The sequence below is a fragment of the Rhinolophus ferrumequinum genome (genome assembly GCF_004115265.2).
Source record: "Rhinolophus ferrumequinum isolate MPI-CBG mRhiFer1 chromosome 15 unlocalized genomic scaffold, mRhiFer1_v1.p scaffold_54_arrow_ctg1_1, whole genome shotgun sequence".
Lineage (NCBI taxonomy): Eukaryota > Metazoa > Chordata > Mammalia > Chiroptera > Rhinolophidae > Rhinolophus > Rhinolophus ferrumequinum.
This window is the reverse complement of record NW_022680357.1, coordinates 11664403-11677454: the sequence shown is the minus strand read 5'-3', so window position 1 is coordinate 11677454 and position 13052 is coordinate 11664403. Positions and strand designations below refer to the sequence as shown.

The window sequence follows — 13052 nt, the reverse complement described above, 5'->3', positions numbered from 1 at the left end:
ACAGCCTGCTATTCTTGACACTCCAAGATTAGGTGCTAATTCTGCAGCTCTTTCACGCAGAGGAAGGCTTCTTTGGGGAACAGTACCCCTCGCAACCCTGACCCAGCTCCCTCCACCTCTCCCTCTGCTCTGCTGGCCCCACAGGGCCACTCAGCATCCTGGGCTGCACCTCTTCTTACTTTCCCCCATTTCCCTGGGCACTCTTCCCCACTTCTGTGATCACCATTCCCAAGTTTGTATCAGGAAATTGTACCCCAAGGAGTGGGTTCAATTTCCAAATTCCTGAGAGGTGACCCTTTGGCAAGAAGTCAGAATTCCTGGGAGTTCTCCGGAATTCCCAAGATCGTAACTCAGTCTTAAAATATTCCCAACATTCTTCATACTTTTTATTCATTATTGTGGAAATCTCAAATGATTTTGCTTAATCAGCAAGAAACATTTAGTTTGGTAGTATTTACAAAGGATTGTAGCCTGGATTGAATATTCTGGAAGATACCAGCCAACATCCGCACGGGCTGCTGTTGGAATAATAGCACCAGGTGTCTCTCACCGAGGCTGACAGCCTCACACAGAAGTGCGCGTGGAAACTGCTAATATAAGGACTTACTGTGCTTCCCAAACTTGCCATTTCTTGGCCTGCCACGCACATCGGGTTTACCAGGCACATAAACTTATTAGTATTTATTTTATTTGCAAGAATGACTCATTGTTTGCAGCACATAGAGCCACGAACACACATTTAATAACACGGCACCAGCTAAAAGCAAGACTGACTAATGAGACCGTGACCATTTCTCTCCTACGAGCTCCCGTCCTGGTTCCTGGAAGCACTGACCTTCACCTCCAACTGTGTGGGCTTTCCTGCCTTTGCCTCCTGGGCGTGGGCTCCTGCAAACCAGGAATGCTCACTGTTGCACTTTGATTTTCACAGGAGAATGATAATACTTCTTCCTGATCTCTTGACTGATTTTTCTTGAGCTTGGAGATGTATGTTTCCAGGAATTCCTACCTGGTGCCCAGCTCACCTGTCTCTCTTGCCAGGCTCCCAGCCTGCCTTCAGGACCTCTCGGAGACCAGTTTCTAAACCCAACACCTCATTTTCACCTTGCCTGCTCCCAAACCTGCTCCCCCTCCATCCACTTGACCATCATTGGTCCAGACTTCCAGCCTCAAAAACTTGGCATCACCTGCCAACCCCCCCCCCCTTTTCTCTGGGCTACTATGGAAGCACCCTGTCTTGTCTCCTGTCCCCACCCCCCGCCCCGCCCTCCCCCAGCTGCCAGTATGATCCCTAAAGCATAGACATAAGCTCAAAGGTCTGCAAGGACTTGTCTGCACGGAGACCAAGGTGGACGTTCCCTCAGGACTCTGCACCCCCAGGTCCCAGCCTTGCTTTTCAGAGCATCCTGACCACAGGGGAGGGCAAGCGCCCTGTTCTCCAGCCACAGTGGATGACGTGGGGCTCCCTGCACTCGGCAGCCGCCCTGAACATGTGGAAAGAATATCTCCCCCTTACGCCTATCAAAATTCTGCATCTCAAATTGGTATAAGATGGTGGGGTACGTGGTAACCTGAACAATTTTTAAATGCACATGCCATCTGAGCCTAAAAATCAACGCTGCAGACCTACCTGCTGAAATGTGTATCTATTGAAATGATCCTGGCAACACTGAGGGAGGAAAAATCTGGGAACATCTCAAATGTTCAAATAGAGCAATGGTGAAATAAGTTAGGAAACAGCCATTGCAGTGGATACTATGTAGTTTTCAAAAAAGGATGAGCCAGCTTTATTAAATTCAAAAGGCAAACTACAGAACTCTGTGGAGAGGGTGGCTCTGGCTTACCTAAGTATTGACAATTTCTGCAGTTACATAAGAAACCTGCCGTGATCACAGCGTGGGGTGGGGCCACCACGCACAGCGGAGGGTGGTGTGACGTTTGCTTCGTCTTATGGCTTTCTGTAGTGCTGTACTTTTTTTAATACCATAAGTTTATCACTTCCTCCAAAACGTCTGCTCCCCAGACTCTCCCCCATGCCCCCCTTCTGCTGGTAAAAACAGCAACACACATACAGAACTTACTATGCAAAGGCGCTCGCTGCTCTGAAAGCCTGACATACGTGTGCTCATGTCACCTCATGGCCACCTCGTCCGGGGGATGCTGTTAGTACCTCCATTGTACAGAGGAAGACGCTGAGGCCCTGGGGGGGCTTGTGACTCGCTCGAGGCCACGCCGCCAGCCAGTGGCAGAGCTGGGTACAAAGCGGGCAGCCTGACACATAACTAGGCACTGTGCATGTTCCTACTAAATGAAGGAAGACAGGCGGCCTCGTAATGTCATGACCGCAGACGTGTTGGCCCCTGAGTGCTTGGTCCATGGTTAGGCATCTGTGTACCACGCCTACCAAGCTCCCCGCCAGCCCCGGGACTGCTCGATACATGTTCACTGACTAGAGTACAGAGGGGTGTGTACTGAGCAGCTGAAGCATCTGCCTGGTCTGGCAGGAGGCCGGGCCCGTCATGGAAGTTCTCTCACACCTGACAGCCAGGCCTCAACTACATTCAGGCCAAGCGCTTGTCACACTGCCCTTCCGGTCGCCTTGGCCAAGTCACCAACTCCTCCTGCCTGGACCCTATAAAACCTCGTGACCTGCCCCCGCCAGTTCTATTTTCTACCCCACATCCCCAATGAGGTTTTAAAAACATAACCCTGGTCATATCACACCCTGCTCCAAACCCACTCAGAGTAAATCCCCAAGTCACTGTCATGGCCTCCACGGCCCTGTGTGACCTGGCCCTGGCGACCTCCACTCTCTCACCGCCCTGCTCGCTCTGCTCCGTCCACAGCGGCGTCAGCTGTCTCACCCTGCCTGCTCCCGCCTCAGGGCCTTTGCACTCACTGTTCCTGCTGTCTGAACACCCTCCCCCCAGAAATTCACAGGATCTTCCTCAGAGAGGCCTTTCCCTACCATTTTATGGGGAACACCGCCTGTGTGATTTTCTAGTCTCTAACTCTGCATTAATTAGCTTCAAATTCGTTTTTATTTGGCAGTATATTATATATTTGTCCATTTTCCATCTCATCTCCCCTACTCTATAAAGTCAGAGGATTTTAATCTTTTCTGTTTTGTTTTCAGCCATATCCGCAGTACTTGTTGAGTACTTAGTAGGTGCTCAATAAACAGTGACTGCATGAAAAGAGATGTTTGCTGAATATAGGCCCCTTTGAGGGGACTTTCCATGTAGCCACTCAGCAGAGCTTTTGTCCTGGAGATGTCCCAGATTCCCTGTTTCTCTGGAAATCATAAAAGCCATGTCATCATCCTTCTCCTCCCCCTTGTCCCTCCTTTCTGTGGAAGTGATCTCTCCCCCATCGCCACCAAATGGAGAGAAATGGCAGAAATGGAACATAGTTACTGTGACTGGGGGCTGCCTAGGGGCCAGGGAAGCTATCTGAACATTAGAGAACAGCTGTGCCCTCATCACTTCCAGGAAGAGTGACTGACCACAGTCTCCCTGGGTGGGGGCCCTGCAGATCTGGAGGGCTAGTCCGCAGCAGCCTAGGGACCCGAACTTTGGCTGCACCACTTAGCAGCAGCCCAGCAAATCCGCAGCAGCCTAGGGACCCGAACTTTGGCTGCACCACTTAGCAGCAGCCCAGCAAATCCGCAGCAGCCTAGGGACCCGAACTTTGGCTGCACCACTTAGCAGCAGCCCAGCAAAAGCCAGGCCTGCGGCTGGAGGTAATGAAGTGGCGTTTCACAGGTCATCTCTCCCGGCCACGGGATCCCCCAGGGGAACGACCTTCAAGGACCAGGAATGACTGGCGTCTTCCTGCAGGAGACGCCTGGCCCCTAGAAGGGGTGCTACCCTCAGGCCCAACCCCTCAGCCTCCCTGGAAAGTCAGACCACAGCGGCCACGCCCAGTTTCCCAGGGCAGCCCTGGGTCACTTTATCCAGAGACAGAGGTCCCTAGTAGGGAAAGGAGGGAGGGAGAGGCTGACTTCAGGATAACTCACGTTCTAATAGTTTCCCCAACAGATCAGTGAGGACGGTTCTCATTTTATACAGAAGGAAACTCCGACTCAGGCAAATCCCCGCCCAAGATCACCTCTCTCCTCAGTGGAAGAGCTGGGGACAACTGCTGACTCCCAATCCCCACGCTTTCCATTTGGCTACCAGGGGTCTCAAACTCATCTGCCTTTGAGGGCCAGGTAGCTGATGTAAATCAGTGAAGCAGGCCGAGGGGAAATGTAAGAGGGAGGGGTTGGAAAGGTGCCAGACTCGGGCATACTTATCCCAGGGAAAGTCATTCGCATTTGTAGATAGTTTTATTTCCTGTGCCTTTCAAATCTATGTAATAACGAGTTATTATTACCACTTCAAAGTATGTAAGATATATGCTGTTTTTTTCTCCCTCTGTCTTTTTTTTGTAAAAAGAACTTTTTTTATTTAAAAAGCAACACATATTAATTATGGGAAAAATTTTAAAAATGGAAACAAGCAAGAAGATAACATAATTCAACTTACTAGAAAAAAGTCCTTTTTTTAAAAAAAAAAATTAGGGTGTAATTGACAAATAACATTACATTAGTTTCAGGTATATAGCATATATATGGCGAAATGATCACAGTAAGTCTAGTTAACATATGTCACCATACAAAATGATTTTATATTTAATTTTATTTCTATTTATATATTTTAATATATTTTGTTTTAAAACTCGGTCCACACCTGACCAGTCCAGCCACACGTTGAAGACCCCCTGAGTAGCACCCTCACTCTGTTCTGGCAGCTGGGCAATGCTCAAGACCTTGGCACCTGGAATTTGGGCCATTCCACAGATGCAACGTGAGTTAAAGCTTTCTAGGTAGGAGCTGTGTAATTCCAGGGAGCAATTGACTTGTAAAGCAAAAGGTGTCAATTTAGGTGCTGGTGACCCCTGCTGGTGCACAGGTGGGAGCTAATCCCCTGCTCAAGGGGAGAACAGGGCAGCTCCTATTCAGCATAAAATATATTGAACAACTTTTAAGAGTGAATGTGGCAGCTGGTGGGGGTGGGGAGAGGAGTAGAGAAAACATCAACTGGATTTTTACTGAATTTTCTGCTGAAAATCCAGTTGGGAATTTGTGCTGCAACCTACATTACTCTAGCTTCCACCCCCGTAACATTTTCTCTCCCCTCAAGGAACAGTAGAACATGATATATTTCCCAAGGATGAGTTACTCTGCGAAAAAAAAAAAATTAATAATGTGCTGAATGACAGCACAGCAAATCATTTAAGCCTGCACTGATATGCGGTCCAGTTCTGCAGAATGAATTCTTGGAATCCAAGCTTCCCTTCATTAGCTTTCAAAAGCACACCTGATATTTCCACCAGTCTCTGCTACCATGTGCCACGTGTCACATCTTGGCGTTCACCTTTCTCTGAAACGCCAGGGTGACACAAAGAATACGGGGCTCCCCAAAGAAGAGAGCGTTGGGGGCCTGCCATCTGCTCACCATTTTGGTGGGCGGACACTGGTTCCCACCAGGGCCAGACTGATACATAGAGTTCAACATGGAAAAGAAATGGCCCACTTCCTACTGTCCTACTTTCTAATTCAGACTGCTGCCGGTGTTTGCAGGGAAGGGAGGCAGAGAGATTTGGAGGAAAAAAATTCAACCAGCTGATGCTTTCACGCTCAGATTTGTACAGATGGTAGAATACTTGGAAGTCATGATGTCCCTTGCAGAACACAGTGAAATACTGACACAGTAAACAGGAAAAATGAACCAGAGAAGTGTGTACAAAAGCAGGTCCCATCTAATACTGGACTCCAGGCTGCATAAACCTGAAAGTTTTAAGGAATATTTATGGGAGGAAAAAAAAGGAAGAAAAACATTAGTAAATTCTACCCAGTAGCTTTCATTCCTCTGACCACCTTCTCTCTCCCGCTCAATGGGAAGGGGGCCACCTTTACTGAAGTTTGGCAGTGAACTAGCTCACAGCACATGGTGGGAGGACAGAGGGCAAGCCAAATGCATCCTGGGTAACACGCAGTGTCTGGTTCTCACAAGCAAAGCCTGTATGGAGAAGCCATCGGAGTAGAGGGTGAGAGGCAGGATTGCCAACTCAGGTGTCTACAGGGGCCAGGCAGGTAACTCAAATGTGTGACGTCACCTGAGTATACGAGAAAAATGGCCAAATACCAACACAAACATCAGGGGAGGCTCTGCTGAGTGTCTGGAGACAATGGGAGTGGGGGTGGGGCACAGTAGGCTGTAGCCTGTAGCCAAAGTGTGGCTGAGTGGGAATGGAAGTGGATATTCATCTGTCCTGGATGCAGTAACAAAACAGCAGTGTTTGTGGCTTAAGCAACAGCACTGATTTCTCTCGGTTCTGGAGGCTGGAAGTCCAACGTCCAGGTGCCGGCGGAGTCTCGGTTCCGGGAGGAGTCTCCCTTCTTGGCTCTGGACGCTGCCTGCTCTCTGTGTCCGCACATGGCAGCCAGACAGCACTGTTCTCTCTTCCTCTTCTTATCGGGGCACTAATGGCATCGTGGGGGCCCCACCCTTGTAACTTCATCCAAACCTCATCATTTCTCAAAGGCCCCAAATACCATCATATTGGGGGGGGACTTTAATCTATGGATTTTGGGGGCACAGTCAGTCCATAACAAGGTGTGACCAATTCTCATTTTTCAAGAGAGGCTCGATATCTGATTTTTAGAAATCTGACACCTTCTAATTTTTTGATGCTGGCAATACTTCAATTAAGACAAAGAAATAACAAAACCCCACTGGACTGGTCAAGTAGGCTCAGGTCGACCCCACAGGTTGTGGGTTTGTCACCCATGCCCCAAACATGGGCCACGGCACCAGACAGCCCAGGCTTCCCATGTTCTGGTGGGTAACCCTGGGGTCAGCCAGGTCACCTCTCAGGGCCTCACTTTCCTTGTCACGATGATCTGGAACCCTCTGGAACTGCCCTTTTATTGGCAGTTTTGTAAGTTTTCACCGAGTAAAATGGAGATACAGTGTCCACCTAACAGGATCTCAGGGAGATACGGCAGGTCACACGCTAAGCCAGGGCCTCGAGGAAGTCTGGCCAACAGAGGGGAGGAACGAAGTGGCGGCACCACTCTAGCAAACAAGTGCATTTGTGGTCAGCATTTGAAAGAGCCGAGGTCAAGGTTTATATATATATATTTTTTAATTATGCTTTTTGGGGTTTATTTCCTTAGCCAAGAGAGATTTAAAAAAAAACAATACAAAAAACCCCCAAAAACCTAGAAACGTCTTAGGGTGAATTCTTGAGCTGAGATAGCAGTCGCGCTGCTTTCCTAAGCACACACAGACAGGAAATTATCACGGGGACATTCACTGGCTCATCTTCCATTACCCCAAAATGAAACAACTTGCAAATTTCAACCTGTAATTCCATCTCGCTCCAAAAGACAGAGGAGGAGAGAGCAGTTTAATTTGGAGCTGCGGGGAAGACCAGCAGACAAAAGCTGTTTAATTCATCTGGGGTCCGTACCAAGGTTCAGTCAGAAATCTTGTGTCAATATTATGTCACTTGCCACAATCTCCTACCGAAATTCTCTGTATTTTTTAAAGCCAATGAAATCGAACCTTATGTTCTTTGTGCTAATTAGGCACAAAGGGTTTCTCTCCCAGCTCTGATTAATGGCAACCAGTGCAGCTGAGATCTGAACAACACACCGAGACGCTCTCATTAACACACAATTTTCACAATTCCGCAGGCTGATGTTTGGTAAACACGACTGCCCGCGCCAGCAGAAGAGCCACCGGCTTGCCTGAGTGGGGCAAAGTTTTCTCCTTCTCACTCACTACGGGCAGCCTTCCTCAGCATCCTGGCTGGAGGACCAACGCTCTAACTCAACTTCCATCAGGGAATTTAGCCAACGCGCTCATGACTCACTGGAAAGGTTAATTTCCTACAGGCATCAGGGCCTGGGAGCTGCCTTTCACAGAACGGGAACCCCCCGCCCCCCATTAACTTACAAAACGGTGAGAGATCAAGGTCCTGGCATCGCAAATAACCAGAGGAAAGAAAAATACAGTTTCCCATACGATGTATTCTATTCGGAAAAAAAGGGCGTCTTTTATCACAGGCAGCGCGATACAGTTATACTAGGTTGGTGCTAAAGTAATTGCGGTTTTTGCAATTATTTTTAACCTTTTAAACTGCAATTACTTTTGCACCAACCTACTGTCTTCTCACAAAAGCCTTAAAACAATTATAGAGACACCAGCGGCTAGCGCGGCTACAATTTCAAAGGCCTGAAGCAGATACGCGGGGCAGCCCTGCCCACGTTCATGTGGCTGGAAGTTCAACTTGCAAATTCTGGGAGGCGTGATGCCCACATTCAGAAGCAGAAGTGAGTCCCTCGTTTTGAGTCACAGCATCACTGTTAGAACGAAACAGATCCCCAAACCCTCAGCGCACCGGTTTTTAAGAGCTACAGTGAAAGGAAATTCTTTATCCCAGCAAATCTCACAGACCCAGACCAGGGCTTCTCACACGACGAGTTCCACTCCCATTTTGGGGGAGCCACACTTTTGCTCTGCGGACCTTTCCATCTGGTGTTTCTAGATGGAAATAGTTTAGAAATGATAGAATTATATTCTACAGCATCTAAAAACTATAAACACCAAGTACTGCTTCGTCATTTCAGTTCTCAAAATTCCAAGGACGGAAATGTCTCAGGCCGATGATTGCTTAGCGCAGAGTGGACTCGTTGCAGGGGTAAGGTGGTGACGCCGCGTGACGGCCACCTGCCCCAAGGGGCTGCACAAACATGTTTCCAGGCAATGTGACCGGAGAAGAGCGGCGGGAATGGAGTCAGCAGGCGGACACTCTGGCGCATGACAAACACAAGATGCTGCCCGCCTCACACCACTGGGAGCAAAGATTTGGTCTCAGAAAAACGGCAGCACCATTTGCGTTGAATGACAACTTTGAATCATACCAACTTCGTTAAGTGCTTCACGTGCAAACCCCTTTAAATTTTTCATACTTTTATAAGAGATATAAGGACAAGGACTTTATACCTAGTTTTAAGCTTGTTCATACATAAGGATTATTAACATGAAAATCATTCAAGTCGGTACCAGTGGGAGTCTGTGAGAACCTGTCCTCAGATTCACGAACCACGCTGAGGATAGAGAGAATACCTGTGAGCTGCACAGAAAACGAATCTCTCCTGTGATCAAAATGTACGAACGTATAGGACCCCCAGCCCTGCATGGATTTGCAGACCTCGAATCACCAAAGTTCATGTGCAGACTCGCCCCTTCACGAGCCCCTAGGAACTCCAAGGCGTCGTGGCCCATGTCCCCCTGTCCGCACCTCCCACGGCTCCTGGGTCACAGCTGGTCCCAGGGTGTTAGGGACACAGATACATTTGGAAGAGAAAGGAGGGAGTGCTGGATGCAGCACCCCCCTGGAAATGGCACTTACACAAAGAAGGGCATCAGCTGGACGAGGGTCTCTTTCTTGGGGCTGGCGGCAAACTCGGGGACCATCTGGATGACTTTGTTCATGACACTGCGCAGGTAGTTTTGGAGCTGCTTCCTTCGTTCCTCCACGAACTTGGCATCCTGAGAAAACAGACAGACAGGTGCGCTCAAGGGTGCTCTCCTCGCCTAGCCAAGAACGTCCCCGCAGCTCACGCAGTGAATCCCTCCTCACCAGCACACATCCTACACTTACTGAGTGCCGGCCAGGTGCTTCCCACGTGCGATCACATGTGATAATGGGGAAGGTGCTCGTGGTATTAGTAAGTGGGGGAAAGCGGGTCCCTAAAACTACCGACACTGTGTTCCCATGAATGAATGAATGAATGAGGTCTTAGCAACTGTGGCTGTCACTTACTGAGCACCTTTCATGTGCCAAACATGGTGCCAGGGACCAAGGATAGAACAATGGACACGAACGGTTGCTGGTAGAGGTCCCCGGCCAGTGGGGGAGGCACAAGGAAATCCAGGACCACACGGGTCAGTGTATAATTATGAGTCACACTAAACGCCACCCTCTAGAGAGGATGCTTATTTGGCCCTCACAGGAATTTTCCAAAATACATATAAATCAGTTGCCACAATTTAAGAAAGATCTTATTAATAAACAAATTCTACCTTTTCCTGAAAAACTAGGAGACATGGCAGCACGCTCTGACCCACAGGGCATCACCGGGCTGGGAAGGGCAGCACGGCCCTGCCCCTGTCTGCGCAGTCTCCACCCATCCCGGGCAGGGGCTCCGTGCTCGGAACCTTCCACCTTCCCAGGTGTGTGCCCTGTGCACTCACACAGGTTGAAACGGGGACCTGTGTGATGTGCTGTCCTTGTCTTGGAATTCTTAACAATTTTGGAACAAGAGGCTCCACGTTTTCATGTATCCCTGGGCCCCAGAGACTTGGAAGCCTGTCCTGCTCCTTCGAATCTGCACCGGAGGACCTGCCTTATGACAAAGAAACCATAGCCAGTGTGGGTTTAGGAAAGACGCTCCCTGAAGAAGTGAGGCTCCTTCTGGACTGAGGGCCACGGGCAGTGGGAGGGGGGCAGCAGAGAGATGCCACGGTCCTTCATCCTTGTGAGAATAGCAGAAGCGGACTCTGCTTAACATCACGTGACACATGAGGACACTGCGGCCTCAGCCATGAGGCCCTGTGGGACAATTGGCTCGGTCACCATCCCCAGCCAGGCTCAGGGACAGTCTGCTGAACGAGGTCGCGCTCAGAGGCGCCTGAGAACCCACCCTGTCCGTGGTCTGGTCTCTGACGAAGACCCCACACAAGGCCCTGCCAAGGATCCAAGCACGGCTGGGAGATTCTTTCCTATGTGTTGCCAGATCTTGTGAATAAAAATACAGGACGCCCAGTGAAATTTGAATTTCAGATAGGCAGTGAATATTTGTCAGTTTTCATAACCCAATATTCAATAATTCATCATTGAATAATTTTTCAGTCTTCAGATATGCACCACACAATAAAACCTTTCCGTGCAGTATTTGGGACATGTTGAGGGAATTACTGTTTATATGAAATTCACATTTCAGTGAGCGTCCTGTATTTCATCTGGCCACCATCCTCTGTGTACCAGGTGGGAAGAAGAAACCGGCAGCAGGGTCCTCCAGCACAAGGCGACTCCCTGAGGAGCTGCCTGGGCAGGGACCTGCCTCCAGAGGAGTGGTGGCAGTGGAACACCGTGGCTGGCCACTGCAACCCATGGCCAGCTAGCTGGCGCAGTCCCACGTGGGGGCAAGATCGCCTGCAGCCTGGTGGGAGGCGTGCTGCGTGGCGGGGGGGCTGCAGGCCCTCGGCCCAAGCGGGAGCCGCCCGCTCTGCTGCCCGGCCCAGCCTGAACGCCAGGTTCTGCTCAGTGGTCTCCAAGCTGCAACCCGTCATTAAACAATTAGATGCGTCTCCTTGGGAAGGTAGTTAATATGCCACGTTAGTGCTGAATCCAGCTAATTAAGCCTAGTTTTTAATCTGCCCAAGAAACCCTCAGACTGCTTGAAGGGCCCTGCAGGAGGATAAGGAAGGAGCTAATCAGTCAGGAAGAACGGGGAGCGCTCCTTCTTTTTTTGGCGGCGGGGTGTGGTGGGGGCGGTGCTCAAGACACTCAAAGCAGCAAGGAGAGACTGGAGATGGCTCCTCAGGTGACTTGTGGGGCTGGGCCACAGGGTCCCAGGACGGTGAGGACCCCAAAAGCGAGGTCAGAGGCTTCCACCCAGGAGTCAATCCACCCATTTCCACTTGATCAGTGACTTTTCTCACCCAAATCCAGGGGCAACAGGGACTTGGCAGGAAGTGATGAGCCTGGACGAATCCCACATTCTTCCCATGTACTGATTCCCTGAGCAAGCCGGCTCCTGAGAAGACCCAACATGGCAGCAATCTGAACCTGACAGCCTGCGCCCTTCAGAATAAGCCACAACAATGTCTGCAGAGTCTGTTCTCAGCTCTGAGCTCAGCTCTTTCCTTGCCCGGGTCCTTACAGCAGGCCTGAGGCTGGAAACTGAGGCTGGGGGCGGGTAAGGAACTTGCCCCAGGGCTCAGAGCTGGCGGGTGGCTGAGCTGGGGCCAGCACTTTAACCTTCGAGCAATGAGAGCCGCTCTCAATCCAGAACTTCCAGAAGGAAGATCTGCGGGCCCTCTAAAGCGAAGGCCTGCCCACACCAGGATTCAGTTCACACAACTTCCACTTGCCTGACGGCGTTAGCAAAAGCCCTTCACTGTGTGACGAGAAGGACGCCTGTTCCCTGGCTGCCTGACGGCCACCTCTGCCCTGGATGCTGCTCCCTTGGGTCTCAGTCTGGTCCTAGAGGTGCCAACACCTCGCGTTGCCACACACAACTTGGCAGAACGCAGTGGGGCAGGGACGCTCTCAGGACAATTCCTGGGAGGCTGCAGTCTTTCCTATGACTGACATTCTTTGTTTTGTTTTGTTTACTTTTTTATTATGAAAATTTTAAAATATGGCAAAAGCAGAGCCAATGAATCCCTATAACTTTTATCTAAGAAAGTCTTAATTCTTTTCCACATTTGCTTTGTCCTTTTTTACATCATGGTTTTCACCAAACACACTTTTGGTTAAGATGTTTTAAAGTAAATTATGGTGATCATGACATTTCACCCCTAAATACTTCAGTGTGAATTTCTAAACTACTAAGAACATTTTCATACTTCACCACAAAATAAATGTGTTCTTGTTGTTGTTGGCTTGTGGGTTTTTTTTGTGTGTTATCTGATGCCTAATCTGTATTCAAACATTTGAGTTTTCAAATGTACCTGCTGCTTCTGGAATTTTAAAAGGGGTCAAGGTCCACCCCCGAACAAGCTGGGAAGCCGGCCATTCTTTAGCAGGCGGAATGTGACACTGTTTAGAACAGAGTCCCCTTTGGGGATCATGGTGCTGATATTTTGGTGAAGACAGTGCCACTTTTTTCACCACAAGCTGCTAATGGCTTATGTGGCCTCAAAACATGAAAAACAGGATCTTGCTGCATAAAATCCAGATTCCAGGCCTCCCCTGAAAAATGAGCA

General features: G+C 49.4%; 1 protein-coding gene across 1 annotated transcript in view; it reads right to left on the bottom strand.

Moving 5' to 3' along the window:
- SNX29 (sorting nexin 29) overlaps positions 1 to 13052 on the bottom strand; it is a 457786-nt gene that overhangs the window by 32242 nt on the left and 412492 nt on the right. The window contains exon 20 of the mRNA XM_033101149.1: positions 9469 to 9608. Coding sequence (XP_032957040.1) covers positions 9469 to 9608 — 140 coding nt within the window. The remainder of the gene's footprint in view (positions 1 to 9468; positions 9609 to 13052) is intronic.